At 52.2% G+C, this 26,348-nt stretch overlaps 1 protein-coding gene and 1 long non-coding RNA gene across 20 annotated transcripts in view; one reads left to right on the plus strand and one right to left on the minus strand.

Annotated features, from left to right (window-relative positions):
• LOC127488472 (uncharacterized) lies at positions 1–23,351 on the plus strand. Of its 3 annotated transcripts, XR_016222863.1 has the most exons (3): positions 42–173; positions 1,032–1,128; positions 19,512–23,351. It is a non-coding gene; the product is annotated as an uncharacterized LOC127488472 (long non-coding RNA). The 3 variants fall into 3 exon arrangements; XR_011382836.2 differs by lacking the exon at positions 1,032–1,128 and having other exon boundaries at positions 1–173; XR_011382837.2 differs by lacking the exon at positions 1,032–1,128 and having other exon boundaries at positions 38–173; positions 19,509–23,351.
• The window catches only part of AKAP8 (A-kinase anchoring protein 8), a 13,531-nt gene continuing 9,303 nt past the window's right edge, over positions 22,121–26,348 (minus strand). For all 17 annotated transcript variants that reach the window (XR_016222850.1, XM_002722799.6, XM_089315937.1 and 14 more), the window contains 4 exons: positions 26,204–26,297; positions 25,704–25,834; positions 24,811–24,906; positions 22,121–22,600 (listed from right to left, as the gene is read on the minus strand). Coding sequence is in view for 16 of the 17 variants with exons in the window: in XM_002722799.6 (XP_002722845.2) it covers positions 22,208–22,600; positions 24,811–24,906; positions 25,704–25,834; positions 26,204–26,297 (714 nt within the window). In the remaining variant the exon portion in view is untranslated. The remainder of the gene's footprint in view (positions 22,601–24,810; positions 24,907–25,703; positions 25,835–26,203; positions 26,298–26,348) is intronic.

A 26,348-nucleotide genomic window follows, 5' to 3' on the forward strand; every position in this document is an offset into this window, starting at 1 on the left:
GCGGCCCCGCGCCGCCGCCGCCGCCGCCGCCGCCGCCGCCGCCGCCGCCGCCGCTTGCTGTGCCGCGGCCGCCACCGCCGCCGCCGCCTCCTCCTCCTCCTCCACCGCCCGCCGTGCGCGCCCCGCCCCTGCGCCCGGGCGCGGGCGAGCTCGGGAGAACCCGTGGAGCTGAGGTGAGTCGGGCGGCAGACTCGCGGGGCTGGGAGGTGGGTGGGTGGGTAGCCGCGCGGAGGGCAGACCCCGAGGGAGGACCCCGCAGGCCGGCCGAGCGAGGGGGCCCGGCGGAAGCGACCTGGACGGAGGTGTGCAGCACGGCTGGGAGAGGCGCGGACCCGAGACCTGCCCCCCACATCTGCAGGGCAGGCTGAGAGCCGCCCTGGGGGTGCTGGGTGGCGAGGCACTAAGCGGAGGGAAGGGTGCGAGCGAGGGGTGGCGTCGGCCAGGCTGGACCCCCGCGCCCCGACTCTCCCCCGGACTGGATGTGGGTGGCTCTGGACACCCCCGCCCCGGTGTGGTCCGCGCTGGGTGATCCCTAAGAGGATCGGGGCTCTCGCGGCTTGCTAGGAGGCTGCGGAAATTTTCCAACCCGAAAACATCGCCGCCTCCCCTGCCCTGCCGCCTGCGGCGTCTGTCTCCGGCGGCAGGGGCCGGCTGCAGCCTGCGAAGCCGGCATCCCATAGGGGCACCTGGTTCTCGTCCCCCGCTGCTCCACTTCGGCTCCAGCTCCCTGCTCATGCGCCTGGGAGAACCAGCGGAAGGTGGCCCAAGTGCTTGGGGCCCCTGCTACCCACGAGGGAGACCTGAGGAAGTTCCTGGCTCCTAGCTCCCTTGCGGCCATCTGGGGAGTGAACCAGCAGGCGGAAGATCTCTCTTAACTCTTTAAAAATAAATAAATAAATGTTAAAGAGAGAGAGAGAGAGAGAGAAACTCAGATCTCAAGATTCTAAATAACAGGATATTTTCCTGATACCCTGTCACTTCAAAATGTAATGATAGACTATATTATTTAAAGTTATTTCTTCTTGGGGTAGGTGTTGGGGTCCAGTGGTTAAGGCTGCGCTGCGTGGATCCCATAATTGGCGTGCGGGTTTGGTCTGTGTTCTGCCTCGGCTTCTGATCCAACCTCCTGTGAGTGTACACCCTGGGAGGCAGCGGTGATGGCTCAGGCACTTGGGTCCTACCACCCACGTGGGAGACACTGATGGAGTTATTTAAACTGGCTTATTTAACACACCGCATCACAGCGCCAGCCCCTGTCGACTTTTCTAAGGAAACCAGAATATGTCCGCTTTAGAGTTTCAGACAATAAGTGTTTGGGAAGTGATTGGGAGCAGCCCTTTTGTAAGTTACATAAAATCTGACATTTTCCTATTGAGTTGAAATTCATTTTGGAAAAAAACCACTTCCCTAGCTTCTTATACTGGATCCAACTCATTAGCTATTACTAGGAATGAAATCCAACCTGAAAAGACTGTAAGCTTGGGGCTGACGATATGGTGCAGCAAGTTAAGCTACCACCTGTGACAGAAGCACCCGTATTGGAGCACCAGTTCCAGTCCCAGCCGCTCTACTTCCAACTCCAGCTGACTGCTAATGCACCTGGGAAGGCAGTGGGTGATGAACCAAGTGCTTGGAGTCCTGCTACCCAGATAGGAGACCTAGATGGAGTTCTGGGCTTCTGGCTTCAGCCTGGACAAGTCCCAGCCACTGAGGCAATTTGGGGACTGGATCACCCGAAGATTGTCTCTCTGTGTGTGTGTGTGTGTGTTTCTCTTTCACTATACCTTTCAAATAAATCTTAAAACATTATGAACTGCAAAGGCAGTTCCAAAAGCTATTTCTAAAATCATTTTTTATTGTTTTATTTTTTAAAAAGATTTATTTATTTGAAAGGCAGAGGCAGAAAGAGAGAGAGAGAGGTCTTCCATCCACTGGTTCACTCCCCAAATGGTCACAATGGCTGGAGCTGTGCCAATCCTAAGCCAGGAGCCAGGAGCTTCTTCCGTGTCTCCCACGCAGGTGCAAGGGCCCAAGGTCTTGGGCCATCTTCTACTGCTTTTCCAGAGCAGAGAGCTGGATCAAAAGTGGAGCAGCTGGGAATCGAACCAGTGCCCATATGGGATGCTGGCACTGCAGGTGGCAGCTTTACCCACTATGCCACAGCACCTGCCCTTTTTTTTTTTTTTTTAAGATTTTATTTATTTATTTGAGAAGCAGAGTTACAGAGAGAGAGGGAGAGACAGAGAGAGAGAGAGGTCTTCCATCCACTGGTTCACTCCCCAAAAGGCTGCAATGGCCAGAGCTGGGCCAATGCAAGGCCAGGAGCCAGGAGCTACTTTGGGGTGTCCATGTGGGTGTAGAAAGCTGGATCGGAAGAGGAGCAGCTGGGACGAGGACCAGTGCCCATATGGGATGACGGCACCACAGGCAGAGGCTGAGACCACTACACCACAGAGCTGGCTCCCGTCTAAAGATGATTTAGGGCAGTGACCTCTCGTTTCTGTCTGCTGCAGTACCTATCCTAACTTCTCACAGGTAGCTCAAACTCACAAAAAATGTTTAGCAATCTGGTTGAATAATGTAATAAATGTAATAAAATGTAATAAATAAATAAAATGTAATAAAAAGACCCTTGTTGGGGCTGGCACCATGACTCACTTGGTTAATCCTCCACTTGCGGCACCGGCATCCCATATGGGCACCGGTTCTAGTCCTGGTTGCACCTCTTCCAGTCCAGCTCTCTGCTGTGGCCAGGGAAGGCAGTGGAGGATGGCCCAGGTGCTTGGGCCCTGCACCCCATGGGAGACCAGGAAGAAGCTCCTGGCTTCGGATCGGCGCAGTGCCAGCCGTAGCGGCCATTTGGGGAGTGAACGCACGGAAGGAAGACCTTTCTCCCTATCTCTCTCTCTCTCTCTCTGTCTATAACTCGGTCAAATAAATTTAAAAAAAAAAAGACCCTTGTTACTTAATGCTTCACATTCTATATTTTTCCTTAATAGTTTTTATTTTTGCAGACAGAGCTCTTCCATCTGCTGGTTTGCTCCCCAAGTGCCCTACCACAGCCAGGGCTAGACCAGGCTGAAGGCAAAAGCCCAGGACTCAGTCTGGGTCCCTTACATGGGTGACAGGGACACGAGCACTTGAACCATCCTCTGTTGGCTCCCAGCGCACACACTAGCAGGAAGCTGAATTGGAAGTGGAGGTAGGGCTTGATACTGGATTTACCTGTCCTAAACAGCATTTTAACCACCATACCTAAAGCCTACATCAATGGTTCATATTTTAAATAAGCTCTTTCTCTTATGTACTGCATTCACAATACTAAAATCCAGGAGAGAATTAGAGAATGGCCCTTAGGAATATAAATAATGCTAACAAATAGTTTTAAATATCTTTTATTTTTTTAAAAAAATTTACTTATTTGTTTAAAAGGCAGAGTTCTAGAGAGAAGGAGAACGAGAAAGAGAGGTCTTCAATCTGCTGGTTCACTCTGCAAATGGCTGCAATGGCTGGAGCTGGGCCAATTGAAAGCCAGGATCCAGGAGCTTCTTCTGGTTCTCCCACGCAGGTGCAGGGGCCCAAGGACTTGGGCCATCTTCTACTGCTTTCCCAGGACATAGCAGAGAGCTGGATTGGAAGTGGAGCAGCCAGGACTCAAACTGGTGCCCATATGGGATGGAGGCAGCAGCTTTATCTGCTGTGCCATGGCACTGACCCCAATATCTTTTTTATTTACTTATGTATTTTGAAAGATAGGTCTCATCCACTGATTCACTTCCCCAAATGCAGGCAATTGCTATAGATGGACAAAGGAGGGAACTGGGAAGTCAATTCAGATCTCCTATGGGGATAGCAGAGACCTGGCAACCTGAGCCATCACCTGCTGCCTCCTAGGTGTCAGAACTCAAACCAGGTACTCTGACACGGGACACCAGCTTTTTAACCGGTATCTCACACACTCAGCCAAACGCACACCCCTGTCACTCCTTTTTATCTTAAAAAAGGCTTGTTTCAAAGGCAAAGTGACAGGGAGAGGACGAGATCTGCCATCAATGGTTCACTCCCCCAAATAGCTACAACATCCAGCATTGGGTCAGACCATAGCAGGTGCCAGCAACTCCTTCCAGGTCTCCCATGTCGGTAGCAGAGTACTTGAACCACCTTCCTCTGCCTTCCCAGGTGCTTTAGCAGAGAGTGGCCTCAGAACCAGAGTAGGTGGCACGCAGAAATAAGGAAGATGTGACAGGGCCCGCGCTGTGGTGTAGCAGGTAAAGCTACCACCTGCAGTGCTGGCATCCCATATGGGCACCGGTTTGAGACCTGGCTGCTCCACTTCCAATCTAGTGCTTTGCTATGGCCTGGGAAAGCAGTAGAAGATGCCCAAGAGCTTGGGCCCCTGCACCTGCTTGTTCACTCTCCAAATGGCTGCAATGGCCAGAGCTGAACCGATCTGAAGCCAGGAGCCAGGAGCTTCTTCTAGGTCTTCCATGTCAGTACAGGGACCCAAGCACTTGGGCCATCTTCCACTGCTTTCCCAACCCATAGCAGAGAGCTGGATCAGAAGAGGAGCAGCCGTGACATGAACTGGCACCCATATGGAATGCCAGCACTGCAGCTGGAAGCTTCATCTACTACACCACAGCCCTAGCCCTGAATTTTTTTGTGGTATGCATCAGTATATATTTGTGTATGGAAACAGTTGTGTTACAAAACAGGATCAATGTGCACACTTGTAACAGCACTCTTGTACCCATAAAAGAATTTATTTGTAGCATGCCCCTTTTCTGGAGCCATTCTTCAGGAATACTTGCAAATCTCCCTCATTGAAGATAACTTAGAAATAACATACAGCAGGTTATCTAGTGGCAGGGGGAAGGGGAGCAAGCATTTTGCTTAGCACTTAGGATATAGATTAAGATGCCCATGTCAGGACTGGCATGGTGGCACAGTGGGTTAATCTACCACCTACAATGCTGGCATCCTGGATGAGCTACAGTTCAAATCCTAGCTGCTCCAGTTAACCCAGCTCCCTACTATATATGCTTGGGAAACCAGCAGAAGATGGCCCAAGGGCTTGGGCCTCTGCCACCCTTGTGGGAAACCTGGATGGAATTCCTGGCTTCTGGCTTCAGCCCGACCCAGCTGCACCTACCCAGCTGCATGTCCCACTTTGGAGTACCTGGCTTCATTTCCTGGCTCTGGCTGTAGCTCCCAGTTCCTACTTCTTGCTACTGCATGCCCTGAGAGGCAGCAGGAGATGGGTCAAGCAGTTGGATCTCTGGCACCCATGTGGGAGAACTGTAAGGAGCTCCTTGCTTCAGCTTGGTTCAACCCAGGCTGTTGCAGGCATGTGGGAAGTGAGCCATCCGATGGAAGATCTCTGTTCTCTTTGTATCTCTCTGCCTGTCAAATAACTATTTTTAAGTTATAAATAAGAAAGAGATGTAGGGGCCAGCGCCATGGCTCACTTGGTTAATCCTCCGCCTGCAGCACCGGCATCCCATATGGGCGCCAGGTTCTAGTCCTGGTTGCTCCTCTTCCAGTCCAGCTCTCTGCTGTGGCCAGGGAAGGCAGTGGAGGATGGCCCAAGTGCTTGGGCCCTGCACCCGCATGGAAGACCAGGAGGAAGCATCTGGCTCCTGGCTTCGGATCGGCACAGCGCCGGCCGTAGCGGCCATTTGGGGGGTGAATCAAAAGAAGAAAGACCTTTCTCTCTGTCTCTCTCGCTGTCTAGCTCTGTCAAAAAAAAAAAAAAAAAAAAAAAAAAGACATGTAAAGCAACAGACAGAGGTCCTACCTGCTGGTTCACTCCCCCAAATACCCACAGTGGCTGGGACTGGGTCTTGTTTTATCCAGAAACCAAGGATCCCAACCCTGGTATCCAGCATAGGTGGCAGGGACCTCATCACCAGAGCCATCACCGGCTATCTCCCATGGTTCCCATGGGCAGGAAGCTGGACTTGGTAGCTGGAGGCACTGGTGGGACTTGGGCATCCAACCAGCATCTTAAGCACCAGGGCAGACTCCCACCCCCTGCTTGCAGGGTTTTTTAATAGTTCAGTGGCTTTTTTTTAATATAAAGATTTATTTATATATTGAAAGTTACAGAGAGAGAGAGAGAGAGACATCTTCCATCTGCTGGTTCACTCGCCAGATGGCTGCAGTAGCTGGGGTTGGGTTAGATGGAAGCCTCACATGAAGGTTCAGGGGCCCAAAGACTTAGGCCATTTTCTACTGCTTTCCCAGGTGCATTAGCAGGGAGCTGGATTGGAAGTAGTGCAGCCAGGACTCAAACCAGTGCCCATATGGGATATTGGCATCGCAGGCAGCAGCTTAGCCAATGATACCACAACACCACCCCAGTAGTTTGGTGGGGATTTTTTGTTTTTGTTTGTTTAGCAGTTTTTGGCTTAGATAAAACTTGAAAGTGCAGTTTCAGAGGCTGGCACTGTGGCACAGTGGGTTAAAGCCCTGGCCTATAGTGCCAGCATCCCCTGTGGATGCCAGTTCAAGTCCCAGTTGCTCCACTTCCCATCCAGCTCCCTGCTAATGCACCTGGGAAAGCAGCAGAGGATGGCCCAAGTCCTGCTCCCAGGTGGGAGACCTGGAAGAAGCTCCTAGCTCCTTCCTTCAGCCTGGCCCAGCTCCAGTCATTGTGGCCATTTGGGGAGTGAACCAGCCAATGGAAGACTCACTCTCTCTCTCTCTCTCTGCCTCTCTTTGTAACTTTACCTTTCAAATAAATAAAATAAACGTGGTTCACTCCCCAGATGGCTGCAATGGCCGGACTGTGCCCATCTGAAGCCAGGAGCTGGGAGCTTCTTCTGGGTCTCCCACGCAGATTCAGGGGCACAAGCACTTGGGCTATCTTCCACTGCTTTCCCAGGCCATAGCAGAGAGATCATTCCTTCCACTCCATTTCCCCCAGGTGTTTGTTTAAGATTTATTTTTGGGGGCTGACGCCATGGCTCACTTGGTTAATCCTCCACCTGTGGCGCCAGCATCCCATATGGGCACCAGGTTCTAGTCTCAGCTGCTCCTCTTCCAGTCCAGCTCTCTGCTGTGGCCTGGGAGGGCAGTGGAGGATGGCCCAAGTGTTTGGGCTCCTGCACCCGCATGGGAGACCAGGAGGAAGCTCCTGGCTTCGGATCGGCGCAGCACTGGCTGTAGCAGCCATTTTTGGGGTGAACCAACAGAAGGAAGACCTTTCTCTCTGTCTCTCCCTCTCACTATCTGTAGTTCTACCTGTCAAACAAACAAACAAAAGATTTATTTTTGTATTTGAAAAGCAGAATGAGAGAGGAGAGATAGATCTCTCAGTTGATGGTTCACTCCCCAAATGACTGCAATGGTGGCTGAAGCCAGAAGCCAGGAACTCTCTCCCAGTCTCCTGCAGGGGTGGCAGGAGTCCAAGTACTTAGGCCGTCTTCTCCTGGCTTCCCATGCACATTAGCAGGGAGCTGGGTCGGAAGCAGAGCTGTCCAACATGAACCAGTGTTCCCGTGTGGAATGCATATGGGATGCCAGCAGAGGCTTAGCCCACTGCACCACAGAAACTCCGAACTCCTGTTACCTGTACATTTCTTAGAACTGATGAGCTACTGTTGATACATTGTTATGGGTGGGGAGGCTTAAAAAAGTTGAAAATGTGTATTATGAGGGGCCAGCTTTTGGCACAGCAGTTAGGGTTCCACTTAAGACAGCTGCATTGAGGCGGGCACTGTGGTGTAGTGGGCTAAGCCTCCGTCTACATTGCTAGCGTCCCATATGGGCACCGGTTAGAGTACCAGCGTCTCCACTTCCAATCCAGCTCCCTGCTAATGTGCTTGGAAAAGCAGTGGAAGATGGCCCAAGTGCGTGGGCCCCTGTACCCACATGGGAGACCCAGAAGAAGCTCCTGGCTCCTGGCTTCAGATTGGCCCAGCTCCAGCCATTGCAGCCATTTGGGGAGTGAACTAGCAGATGGAAGACTTTCTCTCTCTCTTATTCTTTCTCTGTATTTCTGCCTTTCAAATACGTAAATATATATATATATATATTTATATATATATTTTATATATATAAATATATATAAATATATATAAATATATATATATATATATATATATATATATATATATATATAAAAGACATCTGCATCCCACAACGGAGTTCCTGCAGTTCTGATCCAGCTTCCTCCTAACGTGAACCCTAGGAGGCAGCAGGTAACAGCTCAAGTTCGCAAGCCCCTTCTACCCATGTGGGAGACCTGGATTGAGTCCCTGCTACCCAAGCTTTTAGGAAGTGAATTAGCAGACTGCAGGTCTGGCTGCCACACTGACTTGCAAATGAAATGAATAAAAGAACAAATAAATTAAAAAGAAATGTTTTAAAAAAGGTGCATTATGAAAAACTCTGCATGGGTTTCAGTTTTTTGTACAAAAATTAGCTTTTTGTGTTTTTTGGGGGGTTATTATTAATTTTAAGTTCACAAACAAAAATTGTGAGGTAGTGATACATTCCCTGCATTAACATCTCATACTAGTACGTCACAATTAATAAACCATACACAGCTTCCTCTGTGTTTGTTTTATCCTGACCACCCCTATTGGCCTACTTTTTTTCTTTTTAAAGATTTATGTATTCATTTGAAAGTCAGAGTTACACACAGAGAGAAGGAGAGGCAGAGAGAGAGAGAGGGACAAAGAGAGGTCTTCTATCCGCTGGTTCACTCCCCAGATGGCCGAAACGGCTGGAGCTGAGCCGATCTGAAGCCAGGAGATGCCTCCAGGTCTCCCATGTGGGTGCAGGGGCCCAAGGACTTGGGCCATCTTCTGTTGCTTTCCCAGGCCATAGCAGAGAGCTGGATTGGAAGTGGAGTAGCCAGGACTCGAAGCGGTGCCCATATGGGATGCTGGCACTGCAGGCAGTGGCTTTACCCGCTTATGCCACAGCACTGGCCCCTTAAAAGATTTATTTACTGGTAGGCTCTAAGCACATAGAAGTAATAAGAAAATAGGCTAATTGCCTGCTATAATCAGTTTACACTATGTTACATGTTGAAATATTTCACTGTACTCCATGAAAACTTACAATATTACGTGTTAATCCAAAATTTAAAAAAAATAAAGGAATGAAATAAAAAAAAAGACTTACTTATTTACGTTTGAAAGGCCATGACAGAAAGAGGTCTTCTATCCATTAGTTCACTCCCCAAATGGCTGCAATAGTCCGGTCTGTGCCAGGCTGAAGCCAGGAGCCAGGAACTCCATCCAGGTCTCCCTAGTGGGTGGCAGGGGCCCAAGGACTTGAGCCATCACCTGCTGCCTCCCGGGGTGTGCATTAACCAGAAATGGGAATCAGGAACGGGACTGAGACCTGAACCTAGGCCCTCTGATATGGGATGTTGGTGTCCCAAGTGCTATCTTAGTCACTGTGCCAAACACTGGCCCTCAATTTGTACTGGTAAAACTATAAAGAAAAACAGGCCGGCGCCGCGGCTCACTAGGCTAATCCTCCGCCTTGCGGCACCGGCACACCGGGTTCTAGTCCCGGTCGGGGCGCTGGATTCTGTCCCGGTTGCCCCTCTTCCAGGCCAGCTCTCTGCTGTGGCCAGGGAGTGCAGTGGAGGATGGCCCAGGTGCTTGGGCCCTGCACTCCATGGGAGACCAGGAAAAGCACCTGGCTCCTGGCTCCTGCCATCGGATCAGCGCGGTGCGCCGGCCGCAGCGCGGCGGCCATTGGAGGGTGAACCAACGGCAAAGGAAGACCTTTCTCTCTGTCTCTCTCTCTCACTGTCCACTCTGCCTGTCAAAAAAAAAAAAAAATTAAAAAAAAAAAACTATAAAGAAAAACAGCAAATAAATTAGCACTTGTTTGCTGATGGAGTGAACAGGAAGGGCGAGAAGGGGTGTGGGGGCGGCAGATTTCTTAGGTGTGGCAATATTCTGTTTTTTTTTTTTTTTACCTTATGTATTCGTGTAAGGTATAGCAGTGTCCTACTTTTTACCTTATTGTATATTTGTTAATATTTATTTTCACTTTTACTTAAAAGACAGAGATCTCCATCTGTTGGTTCTCTAACTAAATACACATAATATCTGGGGTTAGGCCAGTCCAAAGCCAGGAGCTCAGAACCCAATCTGGGTCTCCCACATGGGTGACAGGGCCCCAAGGACTTGAGCCCAGACCTGGCCATCTGGGGGAGTGAACCAGGGGATGAAAGATCTCTCTCGCTTACTCCCTCTCTTTTCTCCCTCTCACTCTGCCTTTCAAATAAATAAATCCTTTTTATGAAAATTGGCGGGGTGGGGGGGATGGTGCTGTGGCGTAGTGGGTAAAGCCACTGCCTGTAGCACTAGGATCTCAAATGGGTACCAGTTCATGTCCTGGCTGCTCCACTTCTGATCCAGCTCCCTGCTAATGTGCCTGGGAAAGCAGCAGCAGATGATCAAGTCTGTGGGCCCCTGCACCCATGTGGGAGACCCGGAAGTAGTTGCTGGCTCAAGGCTTTGGTCTGGCAGAATCCTGACCGTTGCGTCCATTTGGGGAGTGAACCAGTTTGACGGAAGATCTCTTTCTCTCTTTTTTTTCTCTCTGTCATCTGCCATCAAATAAATAAATCTTAAAAAAAAAAATAGGCCTCTTGGGATACCCACATCCTATATCAGGGAGTGATGGGGTTTGTCTCGGCTCTGCTTCGACTTCCGGCTTCCTGCCTGTGTGCACCGTGGGACGCAGCAGATCCACCTGGCACACCCCAACAGTGAATCAGCATATGGAACACCTGCCTCTGGCACATGCATGCGCGCTCGCTCTCCTCCCCTCCCCTCCCCTCCCCTCCTCTCTCCCCTCTCCCCCTCCTCCCCCTCCTCCTCCCCTGCCTCTCCTCCCCTCCCCTTCCCTCCCCTCCCTCCCCTCTCCTCTCCCCTCCCGCTCTGGCTCTTGCTCTCTGCCTTTCAAATGAATTTTTGAATAAAGCTTCCTTGGAAGAACCCCCCCCCCCACACCATTTGTCTAAGTACCTGTCAGGACTGAAAGGTCAAGGTCAAGTCTCTTTCATCCCTTTTGTCTCTGTAAATCTGTAAATAAACAGACTGAAGAAGCCAGCTCATGGAATCCAACAGAATATCTAGGGGCCAGTGTTGTCGCACAGCAGGTTAAGCTGCCACTTGCGATCCTGGCACCCAGGATCCAAGGACCCGGCTGAAGTGCCAGCTGCCCTGCTTCCTCTCCGGCTTCCTGCTACTGCGCCAGGAAGGCAGCAGCTGATGCCTCAGGTGCTTGGGCCCTGTCGCCCTGGCTCAGTCCTGGTGGTTGCAGGCATGTGGGGAGTGAGCCCGTGGATAGCAGAGGTGTGTGTCTGTCTCTTCTCTCTGTCACTTTGCCTTTCAATAAGTCCTTTTAAAAAACTGATGGGGACGGGGCCAGCACTGTAGTGTAGCGGATAAGGCCGCTGCCTGCATTGCTGGCATCCTGTATGGGTGCCAGTTCGAGGCCCAGCTGCTCTTCTTCCAACCTAGCTCTCTGCTATGGCCTGGAAAAGCAGTGGAAGATGACCCAAGTCCTTCGGCCCCTGCACCCATGTGGGAGACCTGGAAGAGGCTCCTGGCTCCTGGCTCCTGGCTCCTGGCTTTGGATCAGCGCAGCTCCAGCCATTGTGGCTAGTTGGGGAGTGAACCAGTGGAGGGAAGACTTCCCTCTCTCTGTCTTTCTCTCTGCCACTCTATTTATTTCAAATAAATAAATATTTTTTAAAAAAGTATTTGTTTGAAAGGCAGAGTGGCAGAGGGAGAGAGGGAGAGATCAGCGAGCTCCTCTATCCACTGGTTCATTCCCCAAATGGCTGCAACAGCCAGACCTAATCAGGCCCCAGCCAGCAGCCAGAAACCCCATCCTGGGTGCGGCGGCCCCAGCCTTGGGCCATGATCTGCTCCCTTCCCAGGCACATCAGCAGGAAACTGGATTGGAAGTGGAATGGCCAGTATTTGAACCGGTTCTCCAATACAGGACACCGGCATCACAAGCTGCAGCTTAACCCCCGGGACACACCGGGGCCCAGTGCTAGCCTTTTGAAACTGAGTGGTTCAGACTAAGCCACATGACATCGGTGAGGGACAGCTCCATCCAGCATATAGAGAACCAGGACCCGGGGCCAAGAACAGCCAACCTACGGGTGATAGCAGACAGCACAGAGCCTCGTGGGCTTACGATAAGGAGACAGCTCGTCCTAAAATGGCCTTACATGAGGAACGGGAGGAGGGCCCTTCGTTCTGGGCTCCAGGCAGTGCCAGCCCACCGCGTGCAGGTGCCCAATGATGAGCCGGCTGCCCTGAAGCACTGTGCCAGGAGATTGGGGTCCGGAGGAGGGACCACAGCGACGGTGAACTTGACATCCGGGGCCTCCCTACATCTTCTTCTTCCTGTTCTCTTTGCACAGTATGAGTGGTGTGTGCTGTTGACCTACCTGTGTGTTTGCTGAGACTGTTTCGTATGTGTGTGCACGTGCACACGCACACGTGTTTGACCAATAAATCTGACGTGGGAAGACATCAGTGTGTGTGGCCGCCCTGTCGGGGGAGACACCATGGAGGACGTTGCAGTAAAGAATTCTCTCAGGGCTGGCACTGTGGCATACTAGGTTAAGCATCAACCTGTGGCACCAGCATCCCATATGGGCGCCGGTTCAAGTCCCGGCTGCTCCACTTCTGAACCAGCTCCCTGCTAATGCACCTGGGAAAGCAGCAGAGGATGGCCCAAGTCCTTAGGCCCCTGCACCCACATGGGAGACCCGGAAGGAGCTCATGGCATCAGATCAGTGGCGCTCTGGCCATTGTAGCCATTTGGGGAATGACCTGCAGATGGAAGACCTCTCTCTCTCCACTCTGTAACTCTGCCCCTCAAATAAATAAATAAATAAATCTTAAAAAAAATTCTCCTGCCGGCGCCGCGACTCACTAGGCTAATCCTCCGCCTCGCGGCACTGGCACACCGGGTTCTAGTCCCAGTTGGGGCGCCGGATTCTGTCCCGGTTGCCCCTCTTCCAGGCCAGCTCTCTGCTGTGGCCAGGGAGTGCAGTGGAGGATGGCCCAAGTGCTTGGGCCCTGCACCCCATGGGAGACCAGGAGAAGCACCTGGCTCCTGCCTTCAGATCAGCGCGGTGTGCCAGCTGCGGCGGCCATTGGAGGGTGAACCAACAGCAAACGAAGACCTTTCTCTCTGTCTCTCTCTCTCTCTCACTGTCCACTCTGCCTGTCAAAAAAAAAAAAAAAAATTCTCCTGTTCACACATTCTGTTGCCCTGAACAGTAAGTTCTTAGCAGTTCTTTTTTTTTTTTTTTCCCTGAAGATTTATTTATTTACTTATTTGTTTGAAAGGCAGAGCCTCAGAGAGGGAGAGACAGATTCTATCTGCTGGTTCACTTCCCAAATGACTGCCAACAACCAAGTCCGGGCCAGGCCAGAGAAGCCAGGAGCCAGGTCTCCTACATAGGTGGGGGGGACCTGAGTACTGCTGCTGCCTTCCCAGGCGCATCAGCAGGGAGCTGAATCAGAAGCAGAAGGGCCAGGACTCCAACTAGAACTCCAGTAGGAGATGTCAACATCGCAAGAGGCAGATTAACCTGCCACGCCGCAATGCTGACCGCCAGAATGTATCCGTTATTTCAGACATAATTTCCTGGCAGCAAAATAAGAGGGATTTTTAAACAATTTTTATTTTCTAAAAACATTTATGTTTATTTACTTGAAAGGTTGAATTGCAGAAAGAGAGAGGGATACACAGATATCCCTTCTGCTGGGTCACTCCCCAAATGGCCGCAACGGCCAGAACTAAGCTGGGCCTGAGCCAAGAGCGTCTTCTGGGTCTCCCATGTGGATGCAGGGGCCCAAGGACTTGGGCCATCTTCCACTGCTTTCCCAGGCACATTAGTAGCCAGCTGGGTTGGAAGTGGAGCTGCCAGGATCATCCCAGGTGGAGGCTTAGCCTACTATGCCACAACGCCAGCCCCAGAGAAATTTTTTTAACAGGTTTATTTATTTGAAAGGCAGAGCAAGAGCAATAATCCAACCATTGGTTCACTCCCTACATGGCTACAAAGGGCCAGGCCAGAGCCAGGAGCCTCATTAGTCTCCCATGTGGGTGACAGGGGCCCAGGTATTTAGGCCATCTTTTGCTGCTTTCACAGGCCATTAACAGGGAGCTGGATCAGAAGTGGAGCTGCTGGGATAGGAGCTGGCACCCATATGGATTCCAGCATCACAGGCAGTGGTTTAACTCTCTACATCACAGCGCCAGCCCAAATAAGGGAGATGTGTGTACATTACAGAGCTGTGTCTTTACCCATATTCAGAGAAATGGTCCTAAATCTTTAAAGGCATCTGAGAAACTAAAATCCCCATCTGTTTGTACCAGAGAGCAGGTTCAGAGTCTGTGCTGAGTGAGCAGGTTTGGACAGGCACGTTACTGAGTAGAGATGCTGTGGCCTGATATATTCCAAGTTCTCATCTCTGAGTGAGAGAGGAATTCCGAGATGTAGACCGCAAGAATGAGAGCAGGTGGCACTGGCCTTGTGTCACAGCTTCTCATATGGGAGTCACCAATGCCCTGCTTCCCACCCAGCCCCCTGCCAATGTGCCTGGGAAGGTAGTGGAAGGTGGCCCAAGTGCTTGGGTCCCCACCACCCACGTGGGAGACTCAGATGGAGTTCCTGGCTCCTGGCTTTGGCCTGGCCCAGATCCACTATTGCAGGCATTTGGGGAGTGAATGAGCAGATGGAAGATCTGTTTCTATCACTCCATCTTTCAAATAAATAAGTTTAAAAAAAAAAAAAGCATAGGAGCAGACCTGATTTAAACCCATTGAAGAATAGTACATGGGGCCAGTGCTGTGGCATAGTGGGTAAAGCCGCCGCCTGCAGTGCCAGCATCCTATATGGGTGCCAGTTCGAGTCCCGGCTGCTCCACTTCCAATCCAGCTCTCTGCTATGGCCTGGGAAAGCAGTGGAAGATGGCCCGAGTGATTGGGCCTCTGTACCTGCCTGGGTGATCCAGAAGAAGCTCCTGGCTCCTGGCTTCAGATCAGCTCAACTCTAGCCATTGTGGCCAGTTGGGGAGTGAACCAGCGGATGTAAGACCTCTCTCTCTGCCTTTAAAATACATAAATAAATAAATCTTTTTTTTTTTTTTTTCTAAAGGTTAGTAGTAGCAGGGATAGAACCAGTGCTGTTGCACAGCGGGTTAATCTGTCGCCTGCAATGCCAGCATCCCATATGAGCTCCGGCTGGAGTCCTGCCTGCTCCACTTGGGATCCAGCTTCTTTTTTTTTTTTTTTTTTTTTTTTTTGACAGGCAGAGTGGACAGTGAGAGAGAGAGACAGAGAGAAAGGTCTTCCTTTTGCCGTTGGTTCACCCTCCAATGGCCGCCGCGGCTGGCGCGCTGCAGCCGGCGCACCGCGCTGATCCGATGGCAGGAGCCAGGAGCCAGGTGCTTTTCCTGGTCTCCCATGGGGTGCAGGGCCCAAGCACCTGGGCCATCCTCCACTGCACTCCCTGGCCACAGCAGAGAGCTGGCCTGGAAGAGGGGCAACCGGGACAGAATCCGGCGCCCCAACTGGGACTAGAACCCGGTGTGCCGGTGCCGCAAGGCGGAGGATTAGCCTAGTGAGCCGCGGCGCCGGCCCGGGATCCAGCTTCTGCTGGGAAAGCAGCAGATGGTGGCCCACATGCTTGGGCCCCTGCACCTACATGGGAGTTCCTGCTTCCTGGCTGTTGCACCCATTTCTGGATGGAAGATATTTCTCCCTCCCTCCCTCCCTCTCTCTAACTCTGCCTTTGAAATAACAAAGTCTCTCTCAAAAGCACACAAGTAAAGGTTAGTAGGGGTAAGACTCAAGCACCCACAATGGCTGGGCCCTGCAGGTGCTAAAGTAGCCGCTGTGTCAGCCTGTGATGTGACCCACACACTTAGACCTAGAATTTACATTCTCCTTTAAATAACCCGCCTGATGTTGGCTGAGATTCTGACTCACAGGTTGTTGTGGACGTAAATAAACCTTAAAGTGTTACAAGGACGCCAACGCAGTCCTGGAAGCTCTGGCCTACGCAATCAGGCAAGAAAAAGATAAACCAGGCATCCAGATGACATCATCTCGTTGATTGAAAATTCTAAGGAATTCAGCAAAGCAAACAAACAAAACCGCCATAGCTGATGCACTCCAACTCGGAGGCTGGAGATGCAGGCAGGCACTCACATCCGAGCACTGGTTCGAGTCCTGGCCCTCTTCTGATCCAGCTTCCCAGTAATGCACCTGGGAAGGTAGCACAGGCTGCCACCCCATGGGAGACCCGGATGGATTGCCTGGCTTCTGGCTTTGGCCTGGCTGTTGCAGCCGTCTGAGCAGTGAACCAGTGGAGAGACTATTTATCTCTCTGCCTTTCAAATATATCAGTGAATCTTAAAAAAAAAAAAAAAAAAAAAAATCCAAAGTTGGCAGGAAGATCAATAATATGCAGGAATCAATTATGTATTTTTAAAATTGCCCATATATTTATTGACAGAATGTACATACATAAAATTTATGTGTTTGAAAGGCAGAGTTAGAAGAGAAGAGAGCAAGCTTTCATCTGCTGGTCATTCCCCAAATTCCACAACAGCCAGAGCTGGGCCAGGCCAAAGCCAGGAGCCTGGAACTCCATCTGGGTCTCCCATGTAGGTGACAGGGTCCCAAGCACTCAGGCCATCTTCTGCTACCTTCTCAGGAGCAGTAGCAGGGAGCTGGATCTGAAGTGGAGCAGCCAGGACTTGAACCGGTGCCCGTATGGGATGCTGGTGCTGCAAGCTGGGCCGCAGCCCTGGTCCCCCTCTTTTTGCTCTTGGCTTCAAGACCATGCTTATGGGTTCTTCTCTGGCCGCCTCCCTCTTTCTCCCTTCTCCCCTCACAGGCAACTCTGGCCCTCTCATGGTGAGTATCTCTCATGCATGAATGTGTGCTCTTTCTATCCTGCTGTCCCTCATGCACTGTATTTACACCTCTGCTTTGAATTCTCTCTGTGGGGGCAAGAACTTGGAAAAATAGAGATATCAGGAAAATAAAGATACCAGGGCTGGCGCTGTGGTACATCGGGTTAAAGCCTCCGGCTGCTCCACTTGTGGTCCAGCTCCCTGCTAATGCACCTGGGAAAGCAGTGGAGGATGGCCCAAGTGCTTGGACTCCTGCACCCATGTGGGAGACCTGGATGGAGCTCCTGGCTCCTGGCTCCTGATCAGCTCAGCCCCAGCCATTGTGATCATTTGGGGAGTGAACCAGCAGATGGAAGACCTCTCTTTCTAACTCTCGGTAACTCTTTCAAATAAATAAACCTTAAAAAAAAGAAAAAAGATACCTGTAACAGTTTCGTGGCTGGTCTGCCCAGGGCACCTGCCCTGCGTCCTGGGTGTCATCAGGTCACCTCTGGGGACAGTGACTGGGATGCTTCCTTGTCCAGTACATCTCTCCCTCACACTTGGCTTCTGAACCATGATGTGCAGAGACACCTCACTGGCCCCGTCAGTGCCAGTGGCAACTCGCCTGGGTTCTGTCTCAGTCCTCCTGAGCCCTGGCATGGAGGCTCTCAGCTCAAGGACAACTGTTGTGGAGGAGGGCTCCAGTTCGAGACCAAGCCACTCTACTGATCCAGCTCACCTGGGAAGGCAGCAGAAGGTCCAAGTGCTTAGGTCTGCTACCCACATGTGAAACCCGGATGGAGATCCTGGACCATCTGGCTCAGCCCCCGCTGTTGCTGCCACTTGGGGAGTGAACCAGCAGTTGGAAGCTTTCTCTCTCTCAGATGCAGAGAGAGAGAGAGGCCCTCCAAGAGGTGTTTTAACCATTGCACTACACAGCAGCCACGGGAAATGCTTTCTTCACGTTGCTGTTGGGTTGTTCACTGCTACTCAGAGAACACAGATGATGTGCATGGGTTCCTGGTGTCCCTCATGGACTTCCAAGTCCTCTGCAAACCCGACAGATGGCTCTCTGGCTCCCACCCTGGACCCTCAACAGGTGGCATTTCAGGTGGTGGCTTAGGGGCCTGTACCATAGTGCTGGCCCCCCGACAATGGTTTCTTAGTTTCAAATAACCAAAAAAAGACAACAAATTGGGCCTCATCAAAATTAATATTTTTTTTGCACATTACATATATCTAAGGGAAAAAAGAAAGACATGGCACAAATGGGAGAAAATATTTGCCAATCTTGGAATTTCTAGGACCAAAGAGATAAAAAGAATTGCTATAACTTAGGGTCAACATTGTGGCTTAGAGGGTTAAGCTGCCACTTGCAATTCAGGCATCCCGTAAGGGCACCAGTTCAAGTCCCGGCTGCTCCACTTCTGATCCACTCACTGCTAATGCGCCTGGGAAAGCAGGTGCATTAGGGTGTAGGATGCAGGGGCCCAAGCACTTGGGCCATCCTCCTCTGCTTTCCCAGGTGCATTAGCAGGGAACTGGATCAGAAAAGGAGCAGCCAGGACTCCAGCGCCCATATAGGATGCCAGCATTGCAACTTGCTGCACCACAGTGCTGGTCCCCAGAAGGTTAATTCTGGCTAACCTGACTCATTGTCTCCTGACCTGGCTTCCTGCTAATGTGCCTGTGAAGGCAGTGGGAGGATGCACCAAGTACTTCAGCCCCTGCGACTCATGTGGGCGACATAAATGGAGTTCCTGGTTTCCATCGGCCATTTTGGCCATGTGGGGAGCAAACCAGCAGATGGGAGATCTGTCTCCCTTTCTCTTTGTCACTCTTTCAGATAAATACATCTTAAAGTTTGTGCAGAAGGATCATAGCCACCTTAAGAGCATGCTTGGAGGCACCCTGGTATTTACTTATCAAGAATCCTACCCATGTCTGCTAACCTCATAGGCTCCTACTCTTCCCCTCCTCTATCCACCTGCCAGGGGCAATCTTCCTGGCCCAGCACTTAGGTGGCTTATCCTGTCTGATAACACGGTGGGGGAGGGGTTGCTGGTGTCATAGAACCTTGGGAGGAAGCCCTGTGCCCAGCGACGTGTCAGAGGAGTGGGAGGCAGACGTGGACCTCACACTCTTGAGAGCAGACTGGGCACACGGCCTGCAGGCTGTATTGCTTCATAAGTCTTTTGGCTAAGCCTGTTTACTGCCAATCCATCCCATGTCTGAAATTCTTTTCTTCGGGTGTGGGGTGGGGGCGGTTGGAGGGACAAGAACCTCCGTCTCGGGGCTGCCATTCTGGTGCAGCCGGTTAAGCTGCTGCCTGTTCAAACCCCTGCAGTTCTGCTGTGGATCCAGCTCTGCTAATGCCCCCTGGGAAGGCAGCAGGTGACAGCCCAAGCTATTTGGGGCCCTGCCCCTGCCATGCCCCTACCCCCCATGTGGATGACCTGGCTCCTGGTTTTGGCCTGGCCCAGCCCTGTTGTGTAGTGCTGTTTGGGGACTGAACCTAGCAGATGGACAACTTGCTCACTCTGTCTCTTCCTCTGTCCATGTTACCCTGCTGGTGGTGGGGTGGCCTAGCAGGTAAAGCTGCTGCCTAGGACACCAGCAGCCCATGTGGGTGCTGGATCAAGTCCCAGCTGCTCCACTTCCGATATCCAGCTCCCTGCCAATGCTCCTGGGAAGGCAATTGAAGATGGCCCAAGTGCTTGAGCGCCTGCCACCCACATGGGAGACCCTGAAGCAGCTCCTGGCTCTGGCCTGCCCCAGCCCCAGCTGTTGCAGCCATCTGGAGAGTGTACCAGTAAATGGAAGATCTATCTCTTGCTCTATTTTTCAAATAAATAAATAAAATTCAAGTCTTAAAAGAAATCTGCCTCTCTGGGACATTTGTGGAATATTATTCAGCCCTAAAAGGAAGTTATAACAGATGTTCCAACATAGAAGAATCTAAAATATTTAGCTTGCAGGTAAGACTGAAGAGTTATGTGTAGGGTCAGCATTGTGGCCTAGCAGGTAAAGCTATTGCCTGTGACACCAGCAGCCCATGTGGGTGCTGGATCAAGTCCTGGCTGCTCCACTTCCGATATCCAGCTCCCTGCTAATGCGCCTTGGGAAAGCAGCAGAAGATGGCCCAAGTATTTGGGCCCTGCACCCTCGTGGGAGACCAGGATGGAGCTCCTGGCTCCGGCCTGGCTCAGCCCTAGCAGATGCAGCCATCTAGGGAGTGAATCAGCAGATGGAAGATCTATTAAGTAAATATAAAACTTTTAAAAGACCATATATTGTATGGCTCCCTTTATATGAAATACCCAACATGGATAATCCAGAGACAAGCAGAAACAGACGAGGTCTGTGAGGCCTGAGGGGATATGGAATGGGGGTCAAGGGGCTTTCTTTCAGGATGAGACCACCTTGGAATGACGTAGTAGCAGGTTTTGCACTGCTCCGATTCCGTTCCGGCTCCCTGCTATTGCACCCCGGAAAGCAGTGGAGCGTGAACATGGGCTAAGTACTTGGGCTCCTGCACCCATACGGGAGAGCTGAAAGGAGTTCTATGCTCGTAGCTCCAGTGTGGCCCAGTCCTGGTCATTGCAGCCACTTGGGGAGTGAACCAGCAAATGAAGATGGCTGCACAGCACTGTCAGTGTGCCAAATGCCATGGAATTGATCACTAAAAATGGTTAAGGGGAGGGGCCAGTGCTATGGCGTAGCTGGTAAAGCAGCTGCCTGCAGCATCAGCATCCCATATGGCCCTGGTGCACGTCCTGGCTGCTCCATTTCTAATCCAGCTCTCTGCATCTCTGGCCTGGGAAAGCAATGGATGATGGCCCAATTCATTGGGCCTCTGCACCCATGAGGGAAACCTGGAAGAAGCTCCTGGGTTTGGACCAGCCCAGCTCTGGCCATAACCGCTATTTGGGGAGTGTGCCAGCAGATGGAACACCTCTCCCACTCCCCCACTCCTCTAACTAACTCTTTCAAATAAATATTTAAAAAAAATAAATAAGGGTTCATCTTCAGTTATGTAAATTTTTGCTCAGAACAAAAGGCAAAAGTAAAAGTACTTTTGAGTAATCCTGAATGTTTTTAATGATTTATTTACAAAAAGCAGAGTGACAGAAGATTTTCTCTCCTCTGGTTTAACAACCAGGGCTGAACCAGGCCAAACCTGGGACCCACCGGAGACGCAGTCCAAGTGGGAGCTGCGGGAGCCAGACCCCAACCCAGGGCCTCCATCTTAGCCTTGAGGCCCAACGCCCGCCCCTCATTCCTCTTTTTCACCTTCCTCGTGTTCTATGCCTTTGACATCTCTGCCTGCAGCACACACTGCACCTGCTGTGGAGCCCCTAGCCACGCACTGGACAGAAAAGACTCAGAGGGACCACTCCTAATCCAGCAGCTTTATTTCAAGTGCTGAATTCTAATAGTGAACTTTCTTGTAAATATTCACTTTCCCTCTCCCAATCCGCGGTGCCTCCCATCTGGGGCACCTGGTACATCTGGTACCTGGTACAGGTACTGCCTAAGTACATCTTTACTGCCTCTCTTCCATTCATAGGCCCTCTGGCTGAATCCCAGGCTGGCTGGGAAGCAAGACACAGCCGTGTCAACTCCAAGGGAGAGGCCGCCTTCACCTTCTGCTCGTTAGGAAAGAACATCTGCGCCATTAAAAAACAAAACAAAACAAAACAAAACAAAAAAAAACCCTTGATCTGGCACGGCCAAGACTACTTACTGCAGGCGGGACTCAGACCTGGGCAAGCCTCCATCATGTTGCATGGGAAGCATTCAATTTAAAGGAAAACAAGCGAACAGAGGTGATGTGGAGGTCAAACCCCAAAAACAAGGTCAAATATTGAGAACAGTGATTCACCAAGGGCCTAGGGTCGGCAGTGCCGTGTCCAGGGTGGGACCTGTCCCTTGGGAATTGGAAGTTGCCCCATCCTTTGAGGCTTGCAGGCCACACACACACACACACACACACACACAGCCACGCAAAGGCTGCCCTGTGAAGCCACAGCCAATAACTTTATAAAAAAATAACCCTTTATAAAGACTGAGCTATTCCTAGTACAGAGCTGCTCCCAGCTAAAAAAGAACAAAAGCAAACCCCCCCCAAAATAAAAAGGAAGACCCCCCCAAGGCCTTTCAGCCAGGGGCTGCATCTACCACGCAGAGTACTGCCAAGATCTAATCACCCGACTTTTATTACAACTGCGGCCGCAGTGTGGGCGCCGGCGGGTCCCCCTGTGTGCTGCCGCCCGCACGCCCGCCCATCACTCTGCAGGGGCCTCGGCTTTACACGATGTATCAGTTTGTGCCTCTTGGGCTTCTGGGGCGGGAGCGCTGTCAGCCTCCAGGGTCATCCCCTCACTTGTGGCCTCGCCGTGGTCGGTCCCCATCTCAGCTGCCGACCCGCAGGACGTCTGCTCCTCCAGCTGTGGGTCACTGGGGGCCTCTGCTGAGTCGGCTGGGCCTTCCCCGGCAGCTGGAGCTTCCCCGGCATCAGGCGCTTCGTCCCCATCCACGGCCCGCACGGCGGCGGTTATCACCTCGGCCAAGACCTCGGCAGCCACCTCCTCCGGGCTCTCTTCCTTGTCCTCACCTTCCAGGTTGTCGTCTCCCTCCATTTCAGGATCAACAGCTTCGCTGGTGAAAGGGTCCTCGCCCTGGCCAGAGAGAGCGTGTGGGGTCAGGGCAGCCTGCAGCTGTGCGGCAATGGTCCCAAGGACCTGGCATCTCCTACCCCAACTGCTCTATTTAAAGCCATCTCATAGGGGCTGGGCTGTGGTACAGTGGGCTAAACCTGCGCCTGCTGTGCTGGCATCCCATATGGGCACCAGTTCAAGTACCAGCTGCTCCACTTCTGATTCAACTCTGCTATAGCCTGGGAAAGCAGTAGAAGATGGCCCAGGTGCTTGGGCCCCTGCACCCATATGGGAGACCCAGAAGCAGCTCCTGGCTCCTGGCTTCCACCTGGCCCAGCCCTGGCCGTTGAAGCGTTTTTGGGAGTTAACTAGAGGATGGAAGATCTCTCCTTCTCTAACTCTGCCTTTCAAATAAATAAAATAAAAATAAAACATGCTGAGGGGCCGGCACTGTGGCGCAGCGGGTTAACGCCCTGGCCTGAAGCGCCAGCATCTCATATGGGTGCCAATTTGAGACCCGGCTGCTCCACTTCCAATCCAGCTCTCTGCTATGGCCTGGGAAAGCAATGGAAGATGGTCCAAGTCCTTGGGCCCCTGCATCTGCATGGGAGACCTGGAAGAAGCTCCTGGCTTTGGATCGGCGCAGCTCTGTCCATTGTGGCCAGTTGGGGAGTGAACCATCGGATGGAAGACTTTCGTCTTTCTCTCTCTCTCCTCTCTGTGTAACTCTGACTTTGAAATAAATAAATCTTTAAAAAACATAAAATAAAATGTGCTGCTTAGATATCATCTACACTTGCCTCCAGAAACCTGGAACTTCTTTAAGCCACAAAGGGAAAATGCTGGCTTGGTTGTATCTCTCTCTCTCTCTCTCCTTCTCTCTCTCTTTCTCTTTCTTAAGATTTATTTCAAACTCCGAGCCAGCCAGAGAGAGAGATAGGGAGAGAGGTCTTCCATCAGCTGGCTCACTCCCCAAATGGCAACAATAGCTGGGTCTGGCCCAGGCCGAAGCCAGGAACCAGGAGCTTCTTCCAGGTCTCCCATGTGGGTGCAGGGGCCCATGCACTTAGGCCATCCTCTACTGCTTCGCTCAAGCCATCAGGAGTGAGCTGGATCCAAAGAGGAGCAGTCAGAACTCAAACCAGCACCCACATGGGATGCCTGCACAGCAAGTGGTGCCTTTACCTGGCATGCCACAATACCAGCCCCTTAGTTTGTTTTTCTTAAGTTACTTACCTACAATCTGCCTTGGGGTGGCTGTTTGGCCTGGCGACTCAGACACCTGTGTCCCCCATCTGAGAGTCTGGGTTCAATTCCCAGCCCTGCTAATACTGCAGGCCGTGAGAGGCAATGTTGACCACCACCCCTGTGGGAAGCCTAGACTGAGTTCCTGCTCCGGGCTCCCCAGCTTCGGCCCCCACAAGCACTGCAGGCATTTTGGGGAGCACTGTATTCTGCCTGCCTCTCATACCGGTAACGGACTGTGACACTGAGGCACGCAGGCACCAGGCACACTGGCCCTAAAGGTTATGGATCAACACTGAAGACCTAGAGAAGTGAGCACTGGGCAAGAGCACCTCCCGCTGCCCCTCCTCCCCAGGAGCCCCTGTTCCTGCCCACCTCACTCACTCTTGGCACAACCTCCATTTTGCTTCTTTCCTGGATAATCATCATCTACCCTGGATTGTTTTATAAAAAAGCACCTGAGTATCATTTGCTCGGCATCTTATGGGCGCAGCATCGGGGCTTCTCGACGAAGAGTCCTCAACAGTGCAGGGTGACCCATCCAGAGCACTCCCAGGCCAGCAGTGAGTCCCCAGCCTGTCCCCATGCTGGCACTCCAGTGTCCCTCTTAAGTGCTGGGCACTACACTCGGGGCTCAATTCTCCCAATCTCAAGCTGTGCCTGGCGGCCGGTGCTGTGGCAGAGCCGGCATCCCACATGGGCACCAGTTTGAGTCCTGGCTGCTCCACTTCAGATCCAGCTCTCTGCTATGGCCTGGGAAAACTGTGGAAGATTGCTCAGGTGCTTGGGTTCCTGCATCCACCTGGGAGACCCAGAAGCAGCTCCTGGCTTTGGATTGGCTCAATTCCTGCCGTTGCAGCCATCTGGAGAGTGAACCCGTAGATGGAAGACCTCTCTCTCTAACTCTCGCGTTTCAAATAAATAAATAAGTCTTAAAACAAACAAATAAATAAGCTTTGCGTGTGCTCTGGCCTCCTGACACCAACCTTGAGGTACTTCTCCAGCATCTTCACTATGTGTCGGTTGTTCAGAACACTCTTGGCCACATGGAGACTTGTCTTCTTGAACTGCTCCGCGGCCAGCTGCAAAGGGAAGCAGAGCCGGACTCTTAGGAAGACGGCCAGCAGAGACACAACTTCCCTGGGCAAGTCCCACAACGCGACACTGAGGGGTGGCGGCGGCCTTGTGGTGTAGCTGGCTGGGCCAGCCCGAGTCCCGGCTCCCCTGCTTTGGATCCAGCCGCAGGAAGGCCAGCGGATGGCAGGGTGACAGCCCAAGGACCTGGGAGCATCATGCCAACGCACGGAAGACCTGTCCCTCTGCCTTTCAAATTCAGGCAGCAGGAAACTTTCTTACTTAGGACTCGCTGGGTTATACCGACTTCCTGTTAAGTCTGCGCAACTACAGTGCGGACGCAGTCTGCCAGTTACCCCCTTATTTGCACAGTGCTCTTTTTAGGTTCATGTCAACTGGTTCTGGGAGACCAGAAGGGCCGCTCTGGGTGTCACCGCTGGACACCTGGGTAAGGACAAAGACTAAACCTAGGGTCAGGGGTCAGGGGTCAGCAAGCTCCAGGAGACCAGGCACAGCCATACCCACCCCTCCTCATCTGTGGCTGCTTTGGCGCGGACACCTGGACATCTGCATCAGCAGAGCCCACGCCTGTGCTCCGTGGACTCTCTGACAGCTCTAGGTTACCCCTCCTGACACCTAACACATGCGAATGCACAGACACAGCCTGTCTGCAGGGCGTCATCCACCACCCGACTCCCAGGGGGAGCCCAAAGTGCTCCAGCAGTGAGTCCCTCGCCCGGCTGGTTTTCAGGGAGCATTCTCCAGGCAGAATCCCAGCTGAGCGCCATGGCAGGCAGGCACTGACCCGGCGGTTGTGGTTGTGGTCCACGGAGTGCAGGTGCCGCTGCAGGAGCTGGGGCCGCGCGGGTATCAGCATGTCGCAGGCCTGGCAATGCGCAGCCTCGATCCTCTTGAAGAAGTGCTCCTGGCCAATCCCTGTGCCAGAAGCCAAGCCCGTGGTAAACTCCTCCCCACCCCCCTCCGCCACGCCTCCCATCCAAGGCCCAGATCAGCCCCCTGCAATGCCAGGGCCGAGGGTTCAGTTAGGTTGGCATGCTGCTGCAGGAACACGGGGCTCAGGGCTCCTGGCCACTGCTGTACCCCGGGATTTTTCCACCTCAATGCGCCTCATCCTCCCCATCCACAGATGGCTACAAGGCTCCCACCCGCTGCTGGCAGAGCACTGACCAGCCCAGGGCTACATGTAAACACCTTCCATTGCTCTACACTTCCCGCTGCAACACCTCCTCCTCCCCTGACAGCCTGCGCACCCTGGGACCACCGCCCACCCCCACCCCCACTCACCCTTGAAAGGGTCAGGTTTGGGTTTGGCGCTCTCCTTCTCCATCAGCTCCTGCCGCCGCTTCTCGATTTTCTTGTTCCTGTTTATGATATATTCCTGGAGGAGGGGGTGGCAACGTTCTCAGTGGAGGGGCTGGCATGCTGCACC

The sequence above is a fragment of the Oryctolagus cuniculus genome, chromosome 16 (assembly GCF_051225735.1).
Source record: "Oryctolagus cuniculus isolate XC-2025 breed Fujian yellow rabbit chromosome 16, ASM5122573v1, whole genome shotgun sequence".
NCBI lineage: Eukaryota > Metazoa > Chordata > Mammalia > Lagomorpha > Leporidae > Oryctolagus > Oryctolagus cuniculus.